The 25,571-nt window shown below is 40.1% G+C and overlaps 1 protein-coding gene across 1 annotated transcript in view; it reads left to right on the top strand.

Annotated features, from left to right (window-relative positions):
- The first annotated feature begins 1,207 nt into the window (after positions 1 to 1,207).
- LOC140844380 (RNA-binding motif protein, X-linked-like-2) overlaps positions 1,208 to 25,571 on the top strand; it is an 85,000-nt gene continuing 60,636 nt past the window's right edge. Inside the window, exon 1 of the mRNA XM_073216094.1 lies at positions 1,208 to 3,421. Within this exon, the coding sequence (XP_073072195.1) occupies positions 2,231 to 3,355 (1,125 nt within the window). The 5' untranslated portion in view covers positions 1,208 to 2,230 and the 3' untranslated portion in view covers positions 3,356 to 3,421. The remainder of the gene's footprint in view (positions 3,422 to 25,571) is intronic.

Below are 25,571 nucleotides of genomic sequence, written 5' to 3' on the forward strand. Positions count from 1 at the left end.
GAAAGAGGATGCCCAGACATGGTTCACTCTCCAGCCTCTGTGTCCTGGCAGATTTGTGTTTGTTTGTGTGCAAGGTAGGCAAGGGAGCTCAAAGTTTTAACCCTCTCATGATGGGGTTGGTTCCGCAGGCGACCAGAACCTACCCGGGGATGCCACTAGGAGTCACCTTGTTAGCATCAAATCAGTTGTGGTCAAAAGGAGCTTTTTATGAGTAACAGAAGACACTGTATCCCTTAGAAAACCCAAGGGTTTAGGGGCTCTGGATCAAGAACTGGGGACAAAGACCAAATATTTATATATATTTTTATTATACCTCAAGTGGTGGTAGTTTGTGTGAAAGCAGTAGCCGTGAAGAATATGTTCTGGATGTGTTTTGGAATGGGAGACTGTATGGGGGGGCGGGCATTGTGGGAACTGGAGTAAACAAATCACCTTCCTTCAACAAGCCCCAATATCCATAAGGAAAATGGAAAAAATAAACTGGTCATCATACAATAAATCATCATACAATGAATTTAAAAAAGCCCATAAAACAGAAAGGGGGCAGACTAGTGGTTCATGCAATACATGGATGATTCTTTAAATATACCATACTGAGTGAAATAAACCGGTCACAGAAGAGTTCATTCTATATGATTCATTTAGATAAAGTTTGGGAACAGGCAAAACTAATTCATGCTTGCTACAACTCAGAAAAGTGGTTTGCTCTGGGAGGAAGGTACTGTTTTGAAAGGGGCACGAGGGAACTATTTGTGGTGATGGAAATGTTATAGATCTTGATGTGGGTCATGGTTACATGGAGGTATGCAAATGTAAAAATTAAACTAAATTTAAGAGTCTATAAGTAGTGCTTATGATATAGTCCTTAATAATGGTAATCAAGGAATACAAATAGAAGGCATAACTTCCATAGTATTAGAGGAAAAAGGAGTAAAGACAAATCATTTGATGTGGAAGAAGACAAAGACGGAAAAAGGCAAGAACGGCATGGTTAACAACACACAATAAGCTTGAAGAAAGAACTCTGAAAAATACTGAGCTATTTAAGTATCAGAGAAAACAGATTAAGGTGAAAAATGCATTTAACTTCTATTTATGCATGCTTAAAAAATCTTAAAACTGTAAGTGTCCCCATTAAGTCAGAAGCATCCTAAAAATGCCTGCTTCCACTCTATTTCAACGTAATACAGCTATTGCAGTAAACCAGTGTAACACATATGTCTACATATACATATGTACATACAAACATAAACTTCTCTTGACTATTCATTCAACTTTTAAAAGCAGCCTTTAAAAAATTGCTTTTTAAAAAGCCGCAAACACATTAAATATAGTATAAAAAAAAGAGTTTTGGGATGTTAACAGTCTCATTCACCAAGTTAAAACTCTTCACACTTCCATTCAGAGAGTACCGTTGAAGATCAAATTTGAATTGTGTAATTTGAACGAAGTCAAAATGTTGTAATGCTGAATCGTGCCTCCTCTTTGCAAAGGAGAGATGAAGGCTTCAGTCTGTTTTGCCTGTTCACGCGCTTTGACGAGTCACAAAGTGCCCTCACGTTTTGCCTGTATTTTAAAGGATGCTACCACAGAACTAGGAGCTCTTTAAGGCTGAAACACTGAAGAAAAAGGTGCAGAAAGGAAAAATTGTGCATCCAAAGATGACTCCCTCTTTTTCCTCTTCAACCAACCCCTTCACTATCAGTCTTTTGCCCTTTTCCAAGTTCAAAAAATATATTTTATGTACAAACTGCATTTTTGAACTTTTAAATTATTTAATTCTTGTTTTAAAATGGTTTGGGTAACTTGTGTTAGAATGTATTATGATTCTGTTGATTGAGTAAAGAGGAATTTTTTTTTTTAATTTAACGGCATTTCCTTCTGCAACTTGGCTTTCCACAGTGAATTTAAAGGCCTTGAGCCAGGTACAGGTTAACAAGAAGTTTAAAGACTATGACGCCACGACACCGTCGCCCTTCCCCTACGGCGGGGCTGCCCTCCCGGGACGGCCAGCCGGTCCCAGCCACTAAGCGCCGGCCGGGCTGCGGAACCAGACCCCGGAGGCGCAGAGCTCAGCGCTCCGCCTGCGCGGCGGGGGCGGCGACCGCACTTCCGGGACTCAGCGACGCGCCGCCCGACCGGTAGGAGCCGCCCTCCATCGTCGAGCTCGAAGGCCACGACAGTCGCAGCCGCTTCGCGTCCGCCGCCACCGACCGCTCGACCGGCCGACATGGTTGAAGCCGACCGTCCTGGGAAGCTGTTTATTGGCGGGCTCAACCCCGACACCGATGAGAAAGCCCTCGACGCCGCGTTTGGCAAGTATGGCCCCCTCAGCGAGGTGCTCTTGATGAAAGACCGCGAAACCAGCGAGTCCAGGGGCTTCGCGTTCATCACCTTTGAGAGCCCCGCCGACGCCAAGGCCGCCGCCAGAGACATGAACCGCAAGTCCCTGGATGGTAAGGTCATCAAGGTGGCCCAGGCCACCAGGCCGGTGTTTGAGAGCGGCCGCCGGGGCGCGCCGCCGCCGCCCAGCAGCCGCGGTCGCCCGAGGGGCCTGCGCGAGGCCCGCGGGGGCGGCGGCGGCCTGCGGCGCACCCCCTCCCGGGGCGGGCCGGCCGACCACGGCTGCTACGCGGGGGATTTCGATCCGCGGCCCCCCAGGGCCCCGATGCCCTTGAAGCGTGGGCCGCCGCGCAGGGCCGGGCCGCCGCCCAAGAGGGCCGCGCCGTCAGGGCCCGCTCGCAGCGGCGACGGGGGAATGCGCTGGCGGGTCCCGGCCGCGCGGGGCCTAGACGGCTACGCGGGCCCGCTGCGCCGCGAAGCTTACCTGGGCCCCCGGGAGGGCTACGCGCCCAGAGACGGCTACTCGAGCCGAGAGTACGCGAGCGCCCGCGACTCCCGCGACTTCGCGCCCTCGCCCAGGGAGTACACCTGTCGCGACTACGGCCACTCCAGCGCCCGCGACGACTGGCCGTCGAGAAGCTTCGGCGAGCGAGACGGCTACGGCCGCGATCGTGACTACGCGGATCATCCGGGCGGAAGCTCCTACCGAGGCCCCTTGGAGAGTTATGGGGACTCGCGCAGCGCCGCGCCCGCGCCCGCGCGGGGGCCCCCGCCATCTTACGGCGGAGGCGGACGCTACGACGAGTACCGGGCCTCCTCGCCCGACGCCTACGGCGGCGGCCGCAGCGACCGCTACTCGAGGGGCCGCGACCGGGTGGGCAGGGCCGGCCGCGGGCTCTCGCCGACGGTGGAGAGGCTGTGTCCGCCGCCGCGCGATGCGTACAGCCGGTCGGGCCGCCAGGCCCCCCGCGGAAGCCGCCCGGAGAGCGGGGCTGGTCGGAGCAGATACTAAGTAGGAACAGACTTGGGACCAAAATCCGTTTCAAAGAAGCTGTTGAAAAGAAGAACCTGTTCTAGGGTAGGTACCTACCCAAGGACTAGTACAAGAAAGAGTTGTTTTTGTCTCATAAGAATTTCCTGTTAGCTTGCTCTCCGCAACTTTTGTGCTTTTGGAAGAAAGAAGTTAAAACTCGTTTTATTTCCTTTTATAATTGTTAACGTTTCTTTAAACAAGCTCATGTTAAAAGTGTAAGACTTGAACCTGCGTACTAGTCTTCTTAGACTTCCAAGTAGAAATGCTCCTAAAAGCATCCTTCTTTCTGAGTTTTCCTGATAAATGAGGCAAACAGTCATAGGATCTTTCACAAACATCTGCCCACCTAAAATGGAAAAATGGATCATTCTGTCCATTCAAACCGACTAGATTTTTGGGGGGAGAATGGGAGGAATTGGAATATATTACTCTTAGGATTTCACCGTGTCTCTCAAACTGAATGTCAGTGTTCCCGATATTAAAAAACGAATGACCAGCACCAACAGAAAGCACTTAAATGAGATGCTTATGTAAAGAACTGTTTACTCCATAAATCTAAAAAAGCAAATGGATAACTCTGGCCACACTTTATTATTATGACGTTTTGCCTTTAGTTTTGAGAATCTGCAGAATCTCCTGTCTCCTTGCTCCCCAAAATAACACATGTATAGAACAAGGATGGAATACTAAATTAAAGATTTGGCCAGCCAACCACAAAGCTTCAAAGTCCCCGAAAGACATCAATTAATAACATTTATTTTCACCACCAAAAATTAAGAAACAAGTAGAATATATACCAGTGGTGGATTTGGGGATAATAACGGCTTCCATTTCTAAGTTCAAGCTACTTGCCGCTGGGTCCTTTGGAGATAAGTGGGTTACCACCCCTAAAAGTCGAGAAATTAAATGTGAGCAGCATCAAAGCTCTGAAGCCCAGAGATGCCCTGAGAGAGCTTGGCATTTCAGCACCTGAGAATCCCAACCTGGTATGAGGGACCTGGGTCTTTCTGTTTACAAGGGCAAGGGGATGGGTTGAATGTTCCCTATTCGCAAGGTGCGGAGAAGGGCTTGAGCGGGCATAAGTCAGAGAGGCTTCCTGCAAAATGCCTCAGGAGAGAGAGAATAGTTTCCTTTTTTCACCCCAAGCTCAGGGTAAGAAACCCTTTTACCTTTTAGCACCTTGGAATTCTCTATCTGAGAGAAAGGTAATTGTACAGTCAAGGGACTCTAGCATCCAGAGAAAGAAAATGAAGTTAAACTGTTAGGACCCATATTCAGTGTAATAATTGCTGGAGGAAACAGATGACACCTGAACAACAACAAAATACTTAAAGAGATCTGAATGTAACATACATATACTACTGTAAAAACGTGGTTTTTCAACAAAATAATAACGTAGATGAATTACAGGAGAGGCTGCATTAGTGGCCCAGAAGATGAAATGCAGGAAATAAATTAATTCCTGGGCTATGTTCTTTTTTTTTAAGCTGCCAAAAATGTGTAATACCTTTCTGGCAAAACTATTGATCTTTCTTAAAGAAAACTAAATAAATGGAGGTTCATTTGATGGTTAATACTTTTTATCATATCCTCAACCTCACCAAACTAATGTGGAAAATCAATACAACTTCAAGTGCAGTTACATGATTCCCCCCCAACCCCTCCACAGCTCCCCTCCCGTTTCCCAATAATACCATTTGTTTGTGTTGATCAACGATGGAATACTAAATAAAAGATTTGGCCAACCAACCACACATGGGAAAAAAATTAATAGCTTCATTTCACTACCAACAATTATCAAGGAGGTAAAAAGAAAAAAAAGGCACTACTGGGAGATTTAGCAAATCTTAAAATAAATGGAGGAATAAAGAGCTAAAAGAACGAAAGCAATGTTGAAAAACTAGAGTCACCCTACCAGGTATCAAGACTCAATTACAAAGTTGTAGTAATTTAAGCTGTGCGATTTCAACAGACAAGGATAGAGCAAGAGACCAAAATAGCAAGCTTAGAAACAAGGCCCAGTTGCATATAGAAACATGATATATTACAGAGATAGCTTTAAAAGTCACTGGTGAAAGGATGGACGTGTTTTGAGAATAACTGTGCAAAAATATAAAATGAAATTCCCTAACACTGCATACACATAAATACATTGTAGATGAAGATACAAATGTGAAGAGGAAATATATAAACAGAAGAAAATAAAGAAGAAACTTATCACACTGGGTTAGAGAATTCATTTTTAAGACTCAAAAAGCACAAGCCTAGAAGGAAAATGTTGATAGAATTTCCCACATTATTAGGATTTTTATGATAAAAAAACACAACAAAGTGAAATATAAAACCATAGATTGAAAGAACTTATTTACATGGAAATAACTTCCAAAAGATGCTTAGAAGTCAAAAAGAAAAAAACAAAAAAAATGGGGAAAAGGACTCAAACCTTTCTGATAAATGTGCCAATTGACATAGTCACTTTGGAAATAATTTTGGCAATGCCTAGTTAAGTTGGAGGGTGCATACCTTATGATCCAGAAATTGCACTTGGAGGAGAGGACCTAGAGAAACTTGCACATACACACAAGGGGATAAGTGTTAAGACTGGGCCATACAACACTCATTGAATTTTAAAGTAGACACAACCTTCTTGGAGTTGACAATTGAAGTTTATTCTTACAATGAAGTTCAGTGTAGAAGCTAACACAATTCAACCAGATCTACATGTATCAATGTAGGTGAGTACCCGTATATTTGTTGGGTGTAAAGGGCAAATTGTGTAAATGTAGGTATATTACAGAAATTATGATTGGAGTGATACACAGAAAGGATATTTAGTGTGAGGAGGAAAGTGGAATGGAGTGGGTTTTAGCCGAAGTTAATATTTCTTTAAAAGACGAATTGTAAGCAAAAATGACATCAGCTGTATTCTGTTCATTGGCATCTCATTCTGTAATTTCAGAACATTTCATAATACAGATTTTAATGTGTAATAGATTTTAGCAGAGCACCGGCATATAATGGCTACTCAAAACTATTATTCTGAAACTGTCTTAAAGTTGCAACACAACAATTCTCCCTCTGGCTCTGTTCTCATCAGTGTGGGGTGATGTCTGATTCTATTAGACTCAGTTTATAGAAACTTCCTATCATGGATTGTGCTCATAGCTAGCTCAACATAACCTCAAAGGATAGAACTTCTATAGCTGAGAACCAAATCTTAAAAGAGTGCAATTTTTCCCATTGACATTCTTTTGGAAGCATAAAAGCAATAAAAAACTATTTCCAATGAACAGAATAGCTATTTCTGAAGAGTAATCTCCAGAATATCGAAACTGTTAACAACAAAAAAAGTGATGTGTAAACAGGGAAATAAAGGCCTAAAGCTTAGATGGCTTCAAGAGATTGTAGCATACAAAGCCTATCGATTTTTCATGTACATAAATAACAGCCCCAGTAGTTATGAAATTAATGTGTTAAAGGTCTCTTGTAGGGAAATATGGAAGAGGTCTAGTCCCTTGAGAACACTTGTTTATAATCACTTTCATGATGAGAGCGTATCAGGTGTTTCCCAGGACTTACCCAGTAGGTATAATGTAAGGAATGTGCATCTCATAACCAAAACTTTTATGTTTTCTGTCTTGAGTTTGTCTCAGTGTACTCTGAGACCCCATCTCCACATTCCCTCTGACCAATACAAGGTTCCAGAAGCATCCAAATTGTCCATGTGTCAACTGACAGAATCACTGAAGGTTTCCCCACCAGATGAGACCTGAACATCTTCCATTTCTGATTGCAATGGGAATGCTATTGTGAGTCCTGGGGCTCTCATAGAGTACTGGAGGTAGACCGCTTTCCTGTAAAGCAGTAGCTCCCCTTTTCCCCTTGCCTCAGGCCAGATTAGATGGGGAAGAATTCTCTACCTGTATTCCTCTTACCTGGGGCCTCTAATATTTCTCAGCTTTTACATTACATTGAGTTCATGTCGCCTCCCTTTTAGCTTTTACCTTAAAGGTGATATGATTTTCTTTCTCTTCCACAGAAATTTCCTTTTTGGGGGCAGTTACCATGTTCCCTCTTTGGAGCATGTTTAACTCACCAGGCAGAATCAGGTTGTGTTGCTTTTGCTGGGCATACATGGAGGCCAGTCCATGTGTGGACTGGGTATCCCTCTCAGAATCTGTATGTTCTTGTTCACGGAGATGCTCTTCCTGAAGCTGATTTCTTTTGCAGTGTAGCATGTATAAGATCCCTTTAAAAATGATTGAGTGAGCGTATTTTAAGGGTGATGTTGAACATGAGTATCAAGTGCAAAATAAGAACTCTAAGAGCTATAGAGCAATGATGCCCCATGGGATAGCTTGTACTATTCATCATATTATTAAACTGCAAATGGGGAATGAAAAATCTGAGGATGTATTGTGAAATTTTTAGGGAAAACATTAGGAAATAGCAAGACTTCCCTGTAATGGCTGGAGGCTGCTTGTTGGAGTAGAAAGGTAATCTGGATATACATTATTTATGTGGCTTGGGAAATTTTCATTAAAATTTTAGCCTTCAGTTTTTTTCGTGTGTGAATGGTGATGATATCATCTCATAGAAATGCTGAAAGTTTAAGATAATGCATAGAAAGCACACAGCACAGTACCTGGAATATTATGAGGCTCATTGAATGGTAGTATCACAGGTTCTAAAAACACAGCGGTAGTGCACACTTGCCTTTGGAATTTATGATTTCCACTGACCAGTAAAATTGCTTTTGCACGAGAAGTCTTCAGAGACATTAAATTTGAGAGTGTTATCGTGTTCATATTCAAACTGTGCTCACACAGCTTGAAATCTTGGAGATTCATAGAGCCCGGTTTATAGTCTCCTGCTTCTGCCTTCTCTTCTTGATAGCTAGGGGGACCAGAATTCTACCAGCAGGCTCAGTGTCCCATTCCTAACCAGGCTAAAGTGAGGCAGATAAATGTTGTTATCAAGACCTTGATTCCTGCACATCTAGTAGGGTTTAGAATTATTACTCTCTGCATAATTGCCTTAGACTAGACTTTACCTCATAAATACAGTAGCTAGTACAATGCCTGGATTTTAAAAAGTGTATTTTTATTGTTATTTACAATTGGCCCAGGGCCTGGTGCACTTAGAGAAGTCCCAGAGTTGCAGTAGAGCCTAGTGACCTAGAATGAGTAGTATTCTATCTGGTATACCTGGATTCATATCCCATACCCACCACTTACTGTGTGACCTTGATAAGGTTACATACTGTTTCCCTGTGTTGTTTGCATTACCTATAAATAGGGACAAGAATGCTTAGCTCATGAGGCTCTTTGTCCATCTGTTTACTCATTAGATCCAATGATGAGCAGATATTTACATCTTGTGCACCTTATGGCAAGAGCTGTGTTAATATCATGGGAACAAGGCAAACCACACAACAGCATGTGTACGTGGCTGCTAAATTCACGTTCTGGGAGGAAGAGTCAGAGGTTGTCCAGATGGTTTCTAGGGTAGTGTGCAGAGATCTATCAGGATTAGGCATCAGCTTTGGGAGAGAACTTCTACATTTGGGCTCTGGGGCTTTGGAGTTGCATAATATAGCAAGTGCCAGCCCCTCCTTGTAGTTATAGGGGTTAGGGTACAGTAGCTTTATATCACGTCAGAATCTTAGCTCTCTGTTGGGATTTGATGGAGTTCAGGTCTTGATAATATAAACTACCTATCTTAACTTCAGACTGGTTAAAAAGGTGGAGGTTTTTGATCAGCTCAGCTCTTCAAACTAGAGAAGGCTGTAGAATATAAAGCAGGGCCATAAATGTCTTGCTATGAATAACAACTCTTCTAAGGTGTTGGCGTCTGAGTCTCACAGTTGAAACTCTATGACTTTGCGAACTAGCGGCAGGATTTGCTACATCAGTAATAACGATGGAGGTAGAATTAGCCCTTTTCAAACATCACAGCTCCAGGGGCAACTGTAGTCCACCCTGTGCAGTGCCACCATTGAGTGCCAACCACTGGGCCTTCACTAGTTTCTACTGAACTTTGTATAAAGCCAGTCTGTTTCTGCTGGGGATTAGTTTTGGACAAGTTAACCCTTATCTCTTAGTTAAACAGTGGAGACCTGTGGTGAACAAAGTAGACATTATTAATCCTCAAAGGGATTAATGTTCCAAAAAAGATGCACTTTGGTTAAACAAAGTTTTAACTGTGGTAAGCTTTATGAAAGAGATGCATATATAATACTATGAAATACTATATTAATAAAGGTTTGATGTAGTATAGGATGTCAGAAAATGCATCTTTAGGGAAGTGATGATGGAATTAAGGTATGAAGGATAAGTAAGCTACACTGCTGTGAAAATTAAATGAGACAATATGTTAAAGCATGTAGCACATAGTAAGCTCTCCATGAACAAAGGCCATAGTTTTCTTATTACTATTCTTTTTTGACATCAAGACAATTTTCGCTAGAATTTTCAGCTGTATAGATAAGGGCGTCAAGGGTGAAGGAACACAGATGAACCATAGCATATTAATTTAAGAAGGCATACCTTAAGGTTGATGACCAGGAGAGCAGAAATGAAGAACGACAGTATGTAAATTGACATATAAGAAAAGCATAAAATATGAGATCAGTTTGAGGTCAAACTAGTAAAAAAATAAGCAGGTAAAATGTAGAAACTGGGGAACAGGCATGGATTGCTGGATTAATGCCCTGGAGTGGACTGCATAGGCACTGAGATCCTCTTTAAAGCCTCAAAGTCACCTTCACATAGAAAGGCACTCTTCTTAAAGGTGTACCTGAATCTGAGACAGGCCAGATGCTGTCTTTGTCCTTTAACGCACTCACAATCTAATGTGACATTGTCCTGCATCCAATTATTTAGAATGCAAGAGAGAGAGGAGTGGTATGAGGTAGGTGTAAGAATGGGAATAGGTTAGCATAAGAGTAGCCATTTTAGGGGCCTAGAAGCCATTTTCTGAGTATGTGACTTAGAAAGAAAAACTGGAACTGGGTAAGGCCTTGAAAAACAAGCTAATCATGAACACCGGGTGGTGGGCAGCTGTGAACCTTGGTCAGCTAACCTTGGTCAGCTAATCTTACATACCAAGCTTATAGTAGGGAACCTCCCTAACAATTGAGGAGTGGTCTTATCTTGCTCTCCCTTAACCCCAGGATGTATGACTTGCAAAAATAATGTGCAGCTGTGGAAAATTACTGTGAGTTAAGTGTTTTGAAAATGCTATATAAACCCTTGGCTTTGAGTGCTCGGAGTCTTTGTTGAAACCCGCTGTGTCAGGCAGACACTTGGACCCCAGCTAGCTGGAATAGTAATAAACCTCTTGCTTGTTGCATCAATCTGCCGTGGCCCGTCTCCTCACTGGGGGGAAGCGCAGACCAGAATAAGGCTGGTAGGTCTTACACTAGGCACGGGCAGCGTGCTAAGGGAACATGTGATCCTGACGAGAGAAAGGATTTCCAGAGGATGTGAATTTCAAGATTTTCCTTGAAACAACGAAGCTGTTCCTTAGTGTGTGTATGGTATCCATTTTATATAGAGGTAGGTCCATCAGTTCCTATTTGTACTTAATTTTAAGATTGTCCTCATCTTTGTTAATTCTATTATCCTTCCTGCTAATTTACATGTAATTTATTCCACTGCCAATTGAAAGCCATTGAAACTTCTGAAGACAGGAGGGTGGGTGATCTGAGCTGCACTTGATTATTATATCCCTGGCATCTGAAAGATGGACTTAAGAGGAAGCTTGGAGGGAGAGGATCATCCTGTACATGATAAAGCCTACATTTTTAATATTTAAAATTGCCCTTGTGGATTAAGAAGCTAAGTGGAGGAAAGGATTTCCTGACTCTGAGCACAGGTTAACTCATGAAAATTGTCCACTAGGTGGCACCAAAAGCTTAAGGATTGTGGCTCCATGTGGTTTCTTCCTGTACCTGCCATATTGAACTTGAGCTCCAGAGCCAGTGGTTTTATGGCTGGGTGGTGCTTGTGCCTTCCTTCTACATATGATGAAACTGAAATCGAGGCAACTGGAAATCTCCATGTAATCAGATACTGCGCATGGTATACAGTTGAAAAGACCAGAATATATCCAAGTGTATACAACTATTCAAACTAGTGTGGAAAGATGAATAATTTGATAAGTAATGCTGATCAGTTGGCTAAGTACTTTGACAAAAAAAATATATATGCGCTTAATATACTCCAAAGCAAGTTCAGGGTGGAATAGCTTTTTGAGAGTTTTTTCCAGTTTTATTGAGATATAATTCACGTGCATTACTCTTTAAGGTGTACAGTGTAATAGTTTGACACATATTTTGTGAAATGGTTACCTCAGTAGGTTTAGTTAGTGTCCATCATCTCATATAGATACAATAAAAAGGCAAAAAAGAGAAAAACATTTTTTCCATGTGATGAGAACTCTTAGGATTTGCTCTTAGCAACTTTCCTACATGTGTCATTCAACACAGAGGACTATGAATATATACGATAAATTAATAAATCCTGAAGGCTTACCTGTATGGAAACAAAGTTTTAGTCTTTATGCAATCAATGTATCTACATATAACGTTTGACAGCTCTGCTGTTGGGCCTAGAAAAATCTTCCCAAACTCAAGATTATATAAAAATGTGCCTTTATCTTCTAAATTTCATGTAGTCTCAATTTTTTACACTTAAAAAGTTAATCTGTAGTCCTCATGCTGTACATTCCACCCCTAATTTACATGTGCCTTGACCACCTTCCTCCAGTTCCCTCTCTCTTCACCCCCTGCCTCTGGTAACCACAAATTTGATTTCTTACTATGAGTTAAAAAAAATTTTAATTATGGCAAGATACACATAGAACTTACCATCTTAACCATGTTTAAGTGGCCGTATATTCAAATTGTTGTGCTACCATCATCACCATCCATCCACAGAATGCTTTGCATCTTGTAAAATGGTAGATTAATCTTTATCCCCATTACGTTATGATACTGTCTGCTTTTATATTTCCAATAGCATCAAGATACATAATAAGATTCTATCTCCAGGCTTGAATTTTTGCCAGAGAACTCAATCAATTCAGTGTTCATGTATTCATTCGTATTTTCTTTCATTACTGAGGCTACATGTACCAGTGTATAGTTTTAGCCATTTTTTAAGTCTGGAAATTAATTACTATAAGCCTCTTTCTCCAGACCTCTTTCTATGTCTTGGTGAAATTCTAAACCTTCTACGGTTGATATCATGATGGGTGTTTCCACCAAAATTAAAGACCAGGGAAGATGAGCCATTTGTTTGATGCTAATTGGAGGAAATGTTCTTGGGACAGTAATCACCCTGGGCATTTAAACAGCCTGGAAATGCAGTTCCACTTCTCAGATGCTCAGTGGTTTCCAAGAAAATGCCCAGTCCGCTGGAGAGGAATGAAGGGTCACAGGGCTTGTGAAAGGGAACAACTTTCTGCTTGTCTTCAGCCTTCATTCACTCAATTAGTAAGGATTAATTCAACATACACTACTGTCGGAGCATGGTTCTGAAAGGGAATTGCAGATAGGTGACCCTGATTATGGTCACTGCCTTGCAGATTTATCTTTCAGTCCAGTGGGGAAGAAAACACGAGCTAGCAATTGCAACCCCACTCACATATAGGAGTATAAATGAGAACACGACACTAGGAGCCGAAAACAAGCTTTTGCTTTGGAACAGAAGGAAAATTGAAGACCAGAAATGAACCTAAATAAAAGGCTGAAATGAAGTAGGGTCTGGATAAGGCTGTTCTGTTTCCCCTTTATGTCTGCTAAAATATTTTTGACACCAGAACTCCCAAAATACAGAATAGCGAATTAAAAAATTACTCTGTAGAAGCTTTGAAGAAACACCATTTCTCTGATGTAAGGAAGTCATAAATATTATGAACATTTTGCTATACTAAAATAGCAAACTAAGAAGATTAGTTTTCACCAAATGGATTTTATGGCCTCAATAATAACACTACTTTATTTGTTTTCATTATTTGCAGTGGAGTAAACATTCCACATGTAACTAATGTATTTGGATTAACTCCTCTGTATTGCTTTTGCTCTGGGAAGGATTAGCAACAAAGATAGATTTATGAACCTTGAAGAAAGGATGTGCTTTGTTGAAACACTCATTTGATTATATACACGTTTCTAAATAACCATGTTGGTAGGCTCAAAATGACACCCAGGAGAGATGAAGTTAACCAGGCCTCGGCTCCTTAAGGGCGTAAGTGCTGTCTACCTAGGGCAAGAGGTACAAAGTGGGGAACAGCAGTGAGGTGGTGCTTAGGCTGGAATTCCTGGCCTGGTGGGAGGGCCAAGGACTGAGCCTTCCTAATCCTTTAGGATGGTGCTTTCCATAGCCCCAGAGAGTTTCTTCACACACACACTAGTCAGTACCTGGCTGAACACTCCAATGGACCTCCGCAGGCATCCAGAGTTCTCTCTGTGCCCTGCTATCTCTCTGGTTCTCTGGCCTGCATGTGGGAGTGGCCTTGTTCCTCCCCGGACTCTTGTCTCTGTGTCTTCGACTATGGGCTTCTTAGAAGGCTAGGCTCTGCCTGGCTTCTGCTTCCCTGCTCTCAGTAAAATAGGCATTTTAATGGAAAAATAGAAATTGTAGAAATAGATTCCAAAAGTACATAATCTATATGAATAGAATAATAACCATGGAAGCAATTTAAAATCTGTGAAAGAATTAATTCTAAAGTGGTGGTTACCATGGCAGAGGGGTTGGAGTGGGTGTGTGAAATAGGTGAAGGGGATAAAGAAGCACAAAATCTCAATCATAATATATATTTGTCATAGGGATGAAAGTACAGCATAGAAAATATAGTCAGTAGTTCTATAATATCTAAGTTGACAGGTAGTAACTATACTAGTTGGGGTAAGGATTTAATTATGTATGTATCTGTTGAATAACTTGTTTATTTGAAACAATGGATACTGTATATCAACTATGTTTTAAAAAAGACTAAAAATTAAAAAACCAACAAAACAATAACAGGACACTTGTTCAAATTTAAAGGAAGAAATAATTCCCATGCTATATCAATCATTGAAAAATATTTTTGAAAGTAGACACCTAAGTTTATTTAACAAGCTAATATGAACTTGCTACCAAAACCTGACAAAAATACAAAAATAAGAAAGTTATAGGTACCCTTCACCCATAAATATAGATAGAAATACATTCTCATAATATAATGGTAGATTGAACCACACATTTGAAGTATAATACACCATGAACAAATACATAGTTCTATAAAATCTATTTATCTTTTATATAGTAGACCAAAAGAAGTAAAAGTCAACAGTTGTCTTCATAGATTGCAATAAAGCATTAATAGAACTCTAATATCCATTTTCATACAAGCTCTTCATAAACCAAAAACATAACATGATAAAATGTATCTTTTTCAAGTTATCAGTTGACATCATTCTTAATACTTAAACAAGGAATCTGAGAAATAAGAATATTAACATCAAAGTTGTTCAGTATTGGTCTAGGATATCAGCATATGAAAAAAGGCAAAAGAACTAAATAAGGAGAGGAAATATAATTAGGTGCTGATACCATGACTCTTTACATTGAACTCTTCATAAATGAGGAAGTAGCTATACTTCTACTGCCAAGAATAAAACACTATTTTTGACCACCCTAATTTTTCAAAAAGAGAAAATTAGTCTACTCCCTAGTTTCCACCCACTTTTCTTTACAGTTTTGAGTGAAATAATGGAATTTAAGATTTTTGTAATCTATGCTTTCGTAGCTGCTCTTCAAAAAGAGTGACAACTGCATTTAATTCTTTTTGGATATTTTAAATTTTGTAATATAAGTTTTTGTTTTCAATATTTACTGCCAATGTTTTATGCTATCTTCCCTTTCATCCAGTTTAAAAATTTTTTAATTTGTTTTGTGGTCAGCTAATGTAGAACCTGGAATAGCTATTAAGGCTGGTAGTGTGATTGGTAGATTTTCTGAGTTATTACATGGTTGGGAATGTGTTTCAGTGGATTCTTGAATGAATGCTTGCAAGACCAGTTAGAAGATGTTGGTGTGACCATGATCTTCAAGGTTCTGTAGCTAATGCTAAATTGTTTCCTGGCATTTATCATTAGGGAGCAGAAATCTGAGGCCAATACACCTTGCTTTTTCCTGTGTGGTTCATCTTTTCTTTTTACTTGAATGATGGCTGGTTTGAATATATATATATATATATATATATATATTTTTTTTTTAGATTTATTATTTATTTTTTTGTTATCATTAATCTACAATTATATGAAGAACATTATGTTTACTAGGCTCTCCCCTTCACCAAGTCCCCCACACACACCACATTACAGTCACTGTCCATCAGTGTAGTAAGATGCTGTAGAATCACTACTTGTCTTCACTGTGTTGCACAGCCCTCCCCATGCACCCCCCTTACATTATACGTGCTAATTGTAATGCCCCCTTTCTTTTTCCCCAGCCTTATCCCTCCCTTCCCACCTATCCTCCCTAGTCCCTTTCCCTTTGCTAACTTTTAGTCCATCCTTGGGTTCTGTGATTCTGCTGCTGTTTTGTTCCTTCAGTTTTTCTTTGTTCTTATACTCCACATATGAGTGAAATCATATGATACTTGTTTTTCTCCACCTGGCTTATTTCACTGAGCATAATACCCTCTACCTCTACATAATACCCTCTACAACAACACAATCTGTGTTGTTGTAAATGGTAGGATTTGTTTTCTTCTTATGGCTGAATAATATTCCATTGTGTATATGTGCCACATCTTCTTTATCCATTCATCTACTGATGGACTCTTAGGTTGCTTCTATTTCTTGGCTATTGTAAATAGTGCTGTGATAAACATAGGGCTGCATCTGTCTTTTTCAAACTGGGCTGCTGCATTCTTCAGGTAAATTCCTAGAAGTGGAATTCCTGGGTCAAATGGTATGTCCATTTTGAGCTTTTTGAGGAACCTCCATACTGCTTTCCACAATGGTTGAACTAATTTACATTCCCATCAGCAGTGTAGGAGGGTTCCCCTTTCCCAACAACTTCGCCAACATTTGTTGTTTTGTCTTTTGGATGGTAGCGATCCTTAATGGTGTGAGGTGATATCTCATTGTGGTTTTAATTTGCATTTCTCTGATGACTAGCAACGTGGAGCATCTTTTCATGTGTCTGTTGGCCATCTGAATTTCTTCTTTGTGAATGTATTTTTTAATCTTTAAAATTCACAAGTCTTATGAGGATATACCTTTTTTATTCCATATGCTTGCTTGTGAGTAAATGAAGCATTTCAACCTGAAAATTCAAATAGTTCTTTAGTTCAAGGCACATTTTTCTTTTATTTCATTGATTTTGAACCACACAATTTAAGGAATATTATGCCATGAACAAATGAGAATGTGATTTTATAAAATCTATTACTATAATCTTTTATGGCAGTAGACAAAGGTCACATAATCATGCCTGTAGATTCCAGTGACACATTGATGAAAATTCAATAACCATTTTTGATACAAACTCTTAGTTAATAAAAAACATGGTAGTCTTTCTCTTTTGAGAATGCACTTTGTATGCATATTTCATGTATTTGATTTGTCCACCACATCTTTAATGTTTTTTTTTCATCAGTTCTGACTCCATTGGGCCATTTCTTTTCAAGTTAAAGAGTTTTTCTTGAGCATGTATTTATGTTGGTATCTCAGGTTTTTTCTCATGGCAAATCTCTTGTTTGCTGATTCCATTTTTAAAAATTGAGCAATCCTGCTTCTCAAACCCTGAAAATATCTCCTAATCTCATGTTATGCTTTTCTTGTATTTTCTACTCTATTGCTATAAATCATAATGTAACCCCAAACTCTTGTTGAGTATGTGAACTGTATATTTTCTAGTGACTTTACTTTGTAGGGCAAGAAGTCAGTTTAGTTGGGGTGACCAGTGGCTAGGACATTGCTCAGATTTGTCGGCTCATCCTCGTTTTTCACTGCTGAGTATTTCCATCATTCGGTTATCTTTGTTCTTTTTCAGGATGTTGACTGAGGGATGTCTCAGTGGGGAAGGAGGGTGGTGTTTGTCAGAGACCTGGTTCTTCTAAAAAATACTTGAAACATTGGCAAACAGAAGGAGACATGCTAGATTTTCTCAAATTTGACTTTGCTATTTTAGAGATACAGAAACCTACAAGGAGAATTAAAACTGGAGTTACGACCATCCAATGCAAGGAGCATCGTCTTGGTGCTCAAAAGATAGGTTTCCTTTGTGTTTATTGTGACAATTTAAGTTAAAGACTTATGTGCCTTCATTTTTCCTTCTTTTCTTTCTCCTCCTCTGCTGTTGTGATCCTTTTCCTCTTTGTTTTATTTTTGTCTTGATTTCCTTTTTAATGTTCATGCAAAATGCATCAGATGAGAAAAGTGTAGAAAAATCATTTGTACAGCTTAAAGAAAAACTGTAATGTGAACACACATGTAATTCTCTAACTGGATGAAGCCAGCACACAGGAAGTCAGTCTCCCATCACCTGTCCCTCAGTGTAACTTCTCTCCCCCTCCCGGAGGTGACCACTTTACTGACTTTCATATAATGTTCTTGCTTTTCTTCACATTTTAGTAACCTAACAATGTTCTTAGATAATATATAGTTTTGCTGGATTCTGTTTTATATGAAAGGAATTATACAACATATTTTTTGTGACTTTCTTCTCTCACTCAGTATTGTGTCTGTGAGGTTTATCCATGTTCTTGAATGAGGTGGTAGTTAATTTTCATGGCTGTGTTAGTTTTGTATTCCATTGTATGAATATACCATAATTTATTTGCTCATTTTTTGGTTGTAAGTATCGGCATCATTTCCAGTTTGGGACAGTTTTGAACAATGCCACTCTCAAGATCCTTGTATCTCTGGACCTAGAGTGTTTGCTAAATAATGCCAAACTATTTTTCAGATGTGATGGCCTCACTATGTAGTTCACCTTGTCGTGTTTGTGAATATTAACATGTTTCACCTCCTTCCACCTCTTGATATTATCGCATATTCATTTACCAGTCAATGTGGTAGGTGCTTGGCCCAGTACCAGATCAATGCCCTGGGCATGTGGGGTAGAGGAGGCAGCTTTATGTCTGTCTTGCCCAGACACTGAGTGTACAGCTCTTTGGGGAGAGGCTCTCCTTTTAGATGAGCCCTGAAGTTGGTCTGTTTCCCAAGCCAAAGCAGATTTTTACTTTAAGTGCTATCTTAGAGGTAGAGATATTTTAGAGATACTTGGAAAATACTGTTAAAGTTCAGAGGATTGGCAAATGTTCTTTTAGCCAGAGTTTCTTCACCTAAATTTTGACCTGATTGTTTGGTAGATCTTTGATGCATTTAATATTTATTTTTGTTACATATCTTTTGTCCAAAAGTTTTTTTTTAATCTCTCCATAGCAGATTGAGTTGATTCAAATAGCCTTCGGTCTGCACTCTTTCTTCTTGTAATTGTCATGATTGCCTTCCTTAGACATCCCGACAGCAGAACCTCACCTTGATTAGCTGGTGAAGTGTGCTGTGGGGCTGGGTACTCTTCTTTGGACTATGTTATATCCCCTGGGTTCTAGTAGGATTTAATAGGCCGCCTTTCCTGCAGAGTGCTCTGGTATGCCCTCCTCTCAGTATCATGTAAAGACACAGTGAAGGCGACTAGGGAACCAGCTTTAATTAATTAGGAATTTCTTTGGCATTACTCTGAACTGATTCCCAGACAGGCTTTACTGTCTCTTGCAGGAAATTACAGTTTGGTATTCTTTTTTCCTATCTTACATCCATTATATTTCTCAATATATTCTCAATGTAATTGGCACTAAAATACAGCCTTCCCTTGTCCCTTCACTGATTTCTTTTCCCTCTCATTTGTATGTCTTCAGTCCTTTCAATGAGAATTTAGAAGGGCTTGAAAGTAGGAGTTAAACTAATATGTTCATAATGCCACCCCCAAGAAAGATTTCTGTTTTGTATATTCTGCAAGTGTTATTCAGTGTGTAAATGTTCATTCTGTTATAACTTTATTGGGAATGTACCGTACTCCTGAGATACTTAGGAAACCTGTGCTATTATTTTTTTCAGTTTCAACTCTACCCATCTATTGGCATTTCCCCATCAACGTTTAAACATGCTCAGGTCTCTAAAAAACCTCTCATGATCACCAAACCCTCGCTAGCTGTCACCATCTGACTCTCCTTTCCTTTATAGCCAAATCTGTTTCTATTTCTTTATCCTAAGTCTTACAGGCTTTTCCCTGAATGATATTCTTGTCATGTACCTTAAAAAATTATTTTATATTTTAATTGAGAATACACCAAAATTACACATTTTGTGTGAATTGATACTTTAAAAACACTGAGTTTTCTTATCAAAGAATACAGTTTGCTTCCATTTCATTAAGTTTCTTTCATATCCTTACGTAAAATTGAGATTTTCTTCACATAGCTTTTGTTAGGTTTATTCCTACCTATTTAATAATCTTCCTTCCTGAAGTGAATGCTTTTCCTTCTCAGTCTTTTCTAGTTATTACTGGCTGGTGTAGGAGGCTATTGATCTTTGTAGACCTCTCTCATACAGGGCCAACTTACTCAACACTCATAACTTCTAGCAGTCTTTCAGTTGACCCTGTTATATATTTTAAGCAGGCAGTCATATAGTTTAAAAACAGTACTTTCTATTTTTCCTAATAATGGTTTCTCTATATTTTTCTCGTGTTATTGAAATTGGTACAGCTCTGAATAAAAAGTTTTACTCTTAGCAGTGACAATGAGAATCCTCATTAACTCTTCTGAAGTAGTTTTGTGAGATTGCTTCTGATATTTCACATGATGAATGGTATTTGCTGTGGCGTTTGATAAACGGGTTTTATTTTATTCCTGGTTTGCTAAAAGCAGTGGGGTTCTGGTTTGTTTGTCTTAACCAGGAATGGTTGTTTAACATTAACAACTGCTTATGGTATATTTATCAGTCAGGCCATATGTTTTCCTTGAAACTGATAATGTAGGAATATCTTCAGATAAATCCTATTTAGCCATGATGCATTATTTTCAATCCACTGCTGGGTTCAGTTTTCTAATATTGATTTATAATTTTTTCATCTCTGTTTATACGTAAGTCTAGCCTGTAGTTTGTGTTTATGTTTATTTTTCTCTTCTAGTTTAGGTATGAGGGCTAGCTTAGCCTAATACAATATAAGTTTTGGAATTAGTTTATGATTTCTATATAACACTCCAAAGAATCAGTAGATAAACTATTAGAATAAGTGAGTTAAGCAAGTTTGCTGCATATCAACTTACAAAAACATATACCATTCCTCTACATGGGCAGTTACTCTTTTTAGAAAACAGAAAATGAGATAACATTACATAATGGCAAAGAGTATAATTTATATGGAAACTAAGCTAACAAAGTCTTCACAAGACCTTTAAGTTGAAAAATATTAGAAGCAATATGAGGAACTAAAGAAAACTTCATAAGCACTGTATTAAGGCAGACAGTTAACATTGTAGAAGTTTAAAATTGTTTGCATGTTAATGTATAAATAAAAAAATAAGATTTGAACAATGGTCTACCAGAATTATTTTGAGGAACTCAACATTTGTATTGACGTCTTCTCAATTTTAGATGTTGCAAATATTTCAGATAATAATTCCTCTACTACCTTTATGGGAATCTTCACTAAAAAAGAACCCTTACAGTGTAGTTGAAGCCATCCATACTTTTTTGTCTAATCAAAAAGTATTCTTTCTATGTCATTTACAAAGATTTTCTCCTAATCTTCTATTAGAAAATAAAATATATGTGAGATAATGAATAAAATAAATACGACGTAATAAAGATCTATAAGAAGCTAAGACATTTTTGAAAAAAACAAAAAAGAGGGGGGGACTGTACCAGAATGTAAGATGTATTACCAGCCAAGTAAGATGGAAGTAGCGAAAGAACAGTGGGACACAGTAGAAAGCCCAGAAATAGTTCCAGGTTTGTGTGATGTAAAGTAAAGTAAAGTAAAGTAAAGTAAAGTATAGTATAGTATAGTATAGTATAGTATAGTATAGTATAGTATAGTATAGTATAGTATAGTATAGTATAGAATGCCAGTAAGCAAAAGAAGCATTCAGTAAATGGTGCTGGGGAAACCATCTCATTCTGTTGAGAAAAATAGAATTGTATCACTACCTTATATCTTAAACACAGGTAAATTTAAGACCACATAAATTAAGACTAACATGTAAATAGTAAAATTACAAAACTAATGGACAAGGGATTAACATCTATTATGTGTAGAATTCAATATAAATCAAACTAAATAGAAGAAATGGGCAGAAGAGAGCAGTTTACAGAGGGGGCACACTGAATGGATAATGTGAAGAGCTGCTTGAGTTCATTGCTAAGTAGAGAAATGAAAATGAAAACCATGAGATAACCACCTTATACTCAGCACACACAAAAATTGGAAGTTAAATGTGAGAGAGGGGAAACTTTTATATTCCACTAGTGGGAGTGTAAAATAGCACAGCTGTACTGGAGAGAAATTTGGTAGCATTTGGGAAATTAAAGAGGCTTAATACCATATGATTGAACATAGTGATCCTAGGAATTAACTTATCAACCTCCAGCTAACCCCCCCACCACGGGTCTGATAAGGAGACATGTATTAGAACATGCATCATTGTGTTTGGGAGGAGGAGAGGGATGAATTGTAAGCCTATTGTCATACCCTGAATCTCATCATTGCCTTTAAATGCACTCTGTCTGTAATCTCAGTTCCTACCTCTTGCTCTCAGAAAACAGTCTACCGCCCTACCCTTCATCCTTATGGACTCTGATGTTTCTTCATCCTCACTGCAACCAGAAACCCATTTGCACCTGTCATATTTTTATAATAAAGGAAAAACTTTATTTTCTTCACATCCTCATTTCCTGCCTTACCCAGTTTACATGCCAAAATCCAACACTTAATCATCCCCTTAATTCCCTGTCCCTCTCTTGCTCTGACATTCTCATGCGGCAAAACCCCAACTCTGTCAGACCTAGCAGTCCTCATACTCCAAAACTTCACGAAGAGAGCTGAAGATTCTGGAGAAAATCTCAAAACCATGCTGGCTGGTATCACTAAGTTTACGGTCATACATCCCAATTAGAGTCGTAGTGCTGCCAGCAGACAGATAGTGTGTCATCAACATACTCATCTTCTCACTCTTCTAAATAAGTCACATCTCCTCTCGCCTCACACCTATCTATGGGTCCTCTTCCTGACTCATTGCTATTGATCTTGCTTCCTATTTCACTGAGAAAATAAAAGCTCCTGGAGGCCAGGGACTTGACTTTGTTTATTTTTCATTGGACCTAGAACAACCTGTAGCACATAGTGACACTCAGTGAATAAATGTATGTTGAATAAATGGTGAGTGCATATGATGGGATACTATGGAGCACTCAGAATCAGCAAAGGTGTTGTGCACAAAGCAGTATGAATGGATAATTGCAGCAATGCTGACTGCTAAAATAAGGAAGAGAGTGACAAAATATCCTTTAAGCAAATAAAAACACATATTGCAAAACATATTAAAAAGTATATATAAGATATTTCTATTTTTCAAGAATATATACATATTCAAGACTTTATAGAATACATTTGGTTAGGAGCCTATTAAGGAAAATGAAATAGGAGGGTGGATAGGAAATTATGAGGAAAAACAATAGAATAAACTATAGCAAGGGAAGGGCCTTGTGCAAAGTGATAATGACCTGTGGAGCATGGTCAGTTCAATTCCCTGCAGCTGGGGTTTAATTTTTTGTTAAAAAAAGGAAACAAGACACACTTCTAAGGATCACGGGAAGATGGCCGTGTGAGTAGTTCAGAGGAAATCTCCTCCCCAAAACATATATATTTATGAAAATACAAAAAAATACAGCTATTCCTAAAAGAGACAACAGTGGATGCAGTACAACTGCCAGGATACATCTACATCTGTGAGAACTAAACATCATACCAAGGGGGTAAGATATAAGCTGTGGCCAGGTGGGACCTGAACGCACCCCCACCCCAGGACCCGGTGGGAAGAAAGGAGTTGGAACAGGGAGGGAGTGAAAGCCCAGGACTGCTAAAACCAGCTCTAGAAATCCGCACCCGGAGCACAGACACAAGGTGCACAGGGTGCTGGATATTAGAGAAACGAAAAGCAAAACCTATAGGCAGTTCCCCGCAACCCACGCCACTGAGACAAAAGAAAAGCTAGTGCTTTCTGCAAGTCTTAAATAGACAGGGACCCCATAGCTGGACGAAGTCGTCCTGGCATACTTAGCCAGCAGCTGGGAATCCCAGGGAACCTTAGGAGCCCTAAACCCCAGGAAGGCAGCACAGCTCTGAAGCCCCTCACGACACTAAGCAGCATGCCAGTCGTTCCTCCAGCTGGCGCAGACCCCGACACACCAGCCCAGTAGCGGGAGAGTGGCAGCGTGTGCCGGGGGCGGCTGTGCTGGAAGGGACCAGGAGAGGATTGCATGTGCCAGTGGTGCCACAGGGGACCAGGAGAGGCTTGTGTGAGCCCGCAGCAGCAGCAACCGAACAGCCCAGGTGTGGCACGCACTGCCACTCTCCCGCTACTGGGCCGGTGTGTTGGGGTCCATGCCACACCGGCACGCACTGGCGGCAGTGGAGCCAGAGGAGTCCAGGAGAGGTCCGCACAGGAGAGCCCCATGCACCCCTGCAGCAGAGCCAGAGGGAGCAGGTGCACTCCCAGCAGCCAACTGGAATCCCATCCCAATGCACAGCTGCCTGGGCCAGAACCAAAGGCTGCTGCAGGCACACAGCTGCCCGTCAGGGGCGCTGCTATCACGGAGGAGCACACCTGGCATGCCTGCCACTCCACGCAGGGCTCCACACTGCTCTGACAGAGACCCCACCCACAACAGCTTAGGGGATTAACCCGGTATCTGCTCCAGGAGTTCAGGTAACCGACACAGGCAGCGGAGAAGGGCAAGGCATCCAGAAAGAAGGAAAGGACTTTCTTTTCCAAGCTGACACACCCACAACCTGCCTACAGCCACCACTATCACCATGAAAAGGCAAAAAATTTAGTCCAGTCCAAGATAGTTCAGATAACACGTGAGAGAGGATCTGCAGAGACAGACATAACCAGTCTCCCTAAAAAAGAATTCAAAATAAAAATCATAAACATGCTGACAGAGCTGCAGAGAAATATGCAAGAGCTAAGGGATGACATCCAGAGGGAGATTACAGACGTCCGGAGGGAGATTACAGAAGTGAAACAAACTCTGGATTTATAAGCAGAATGGATAAGATGCAAGAGGCCATTGATGGACTAGAAACCAGAGAACAGGAACGCATAGAAGCTGACACAGAGAGAGATAAAAGGATCTCCAGGAATGAAACAATATTAAGAGAACTGTGTGACAAATCCAAAAGGAACAATATCTGCATTATAGGGGTACCAGTAGAAGAAGAGAGAGAAAAAGGGATAGAAAGTGTCTTTGAAGAAATAATTGCTGAGAACTTCCCCAAATTGGGGGAGGAAATAGTTGCTCAGACTATGGAAGCACACAGAACTCCCAACAGAAGACACCCAAAGAGGACAACACCAAGACACATAATAATTAAAATTGCAAAGATCAAGGACAAGGACAGAGGATTAAAGGCAGCCAGAGAGAGAAAAAATGTCACCTACAAAGGAAAACCCATTAGGCTATCATCAGACTTCTCAACAGAAACCTTACAGGCCAGAAGAGAATGGCATGATATATTTAATGCAATGAAACAGAAGGGCCTTGAACCAAGGATACTGTATCCAGCACAATTATCATTTAAATATGAAGGAGGGATGAAACAATTCCCAGACAAGCAAAAGTTGAGGGAATTTGCCTCCCACGAAACACCTCTACAGGGTTTCTTAGATGGACCGCTCTAGATGGGAGCACTCCTAAAAAGAGCACAGAACAAAACACCCAACATATGAAGAATGGAGGAGGAGGAATAAGAAGGGAGAGAAATAATCATCAGATTGTGTTTATAATAGCTCAGTAAGCGAGTTAAGTTAGACGGTAAGGTAGTAAAGAAGCTAACCTTGAACCTTTGGTAACCACGAATCTAAAGCCTGCAATGGCAATAAGTACTTATTTTTCAATAATTGC

This window comes from Manis javanica, chromosome 11 (assembly GCF_040802235.1).
Source record: "Manis javanica isolate MJ-LG chromosome 11, MJ_LKY, whole genome shotgun sequence".
Lineage (NCBI taxonomy): Eukaryota > Metazoa > Chordata > Mammalia > Pholidota > Manidae > Manis > Manis javanica.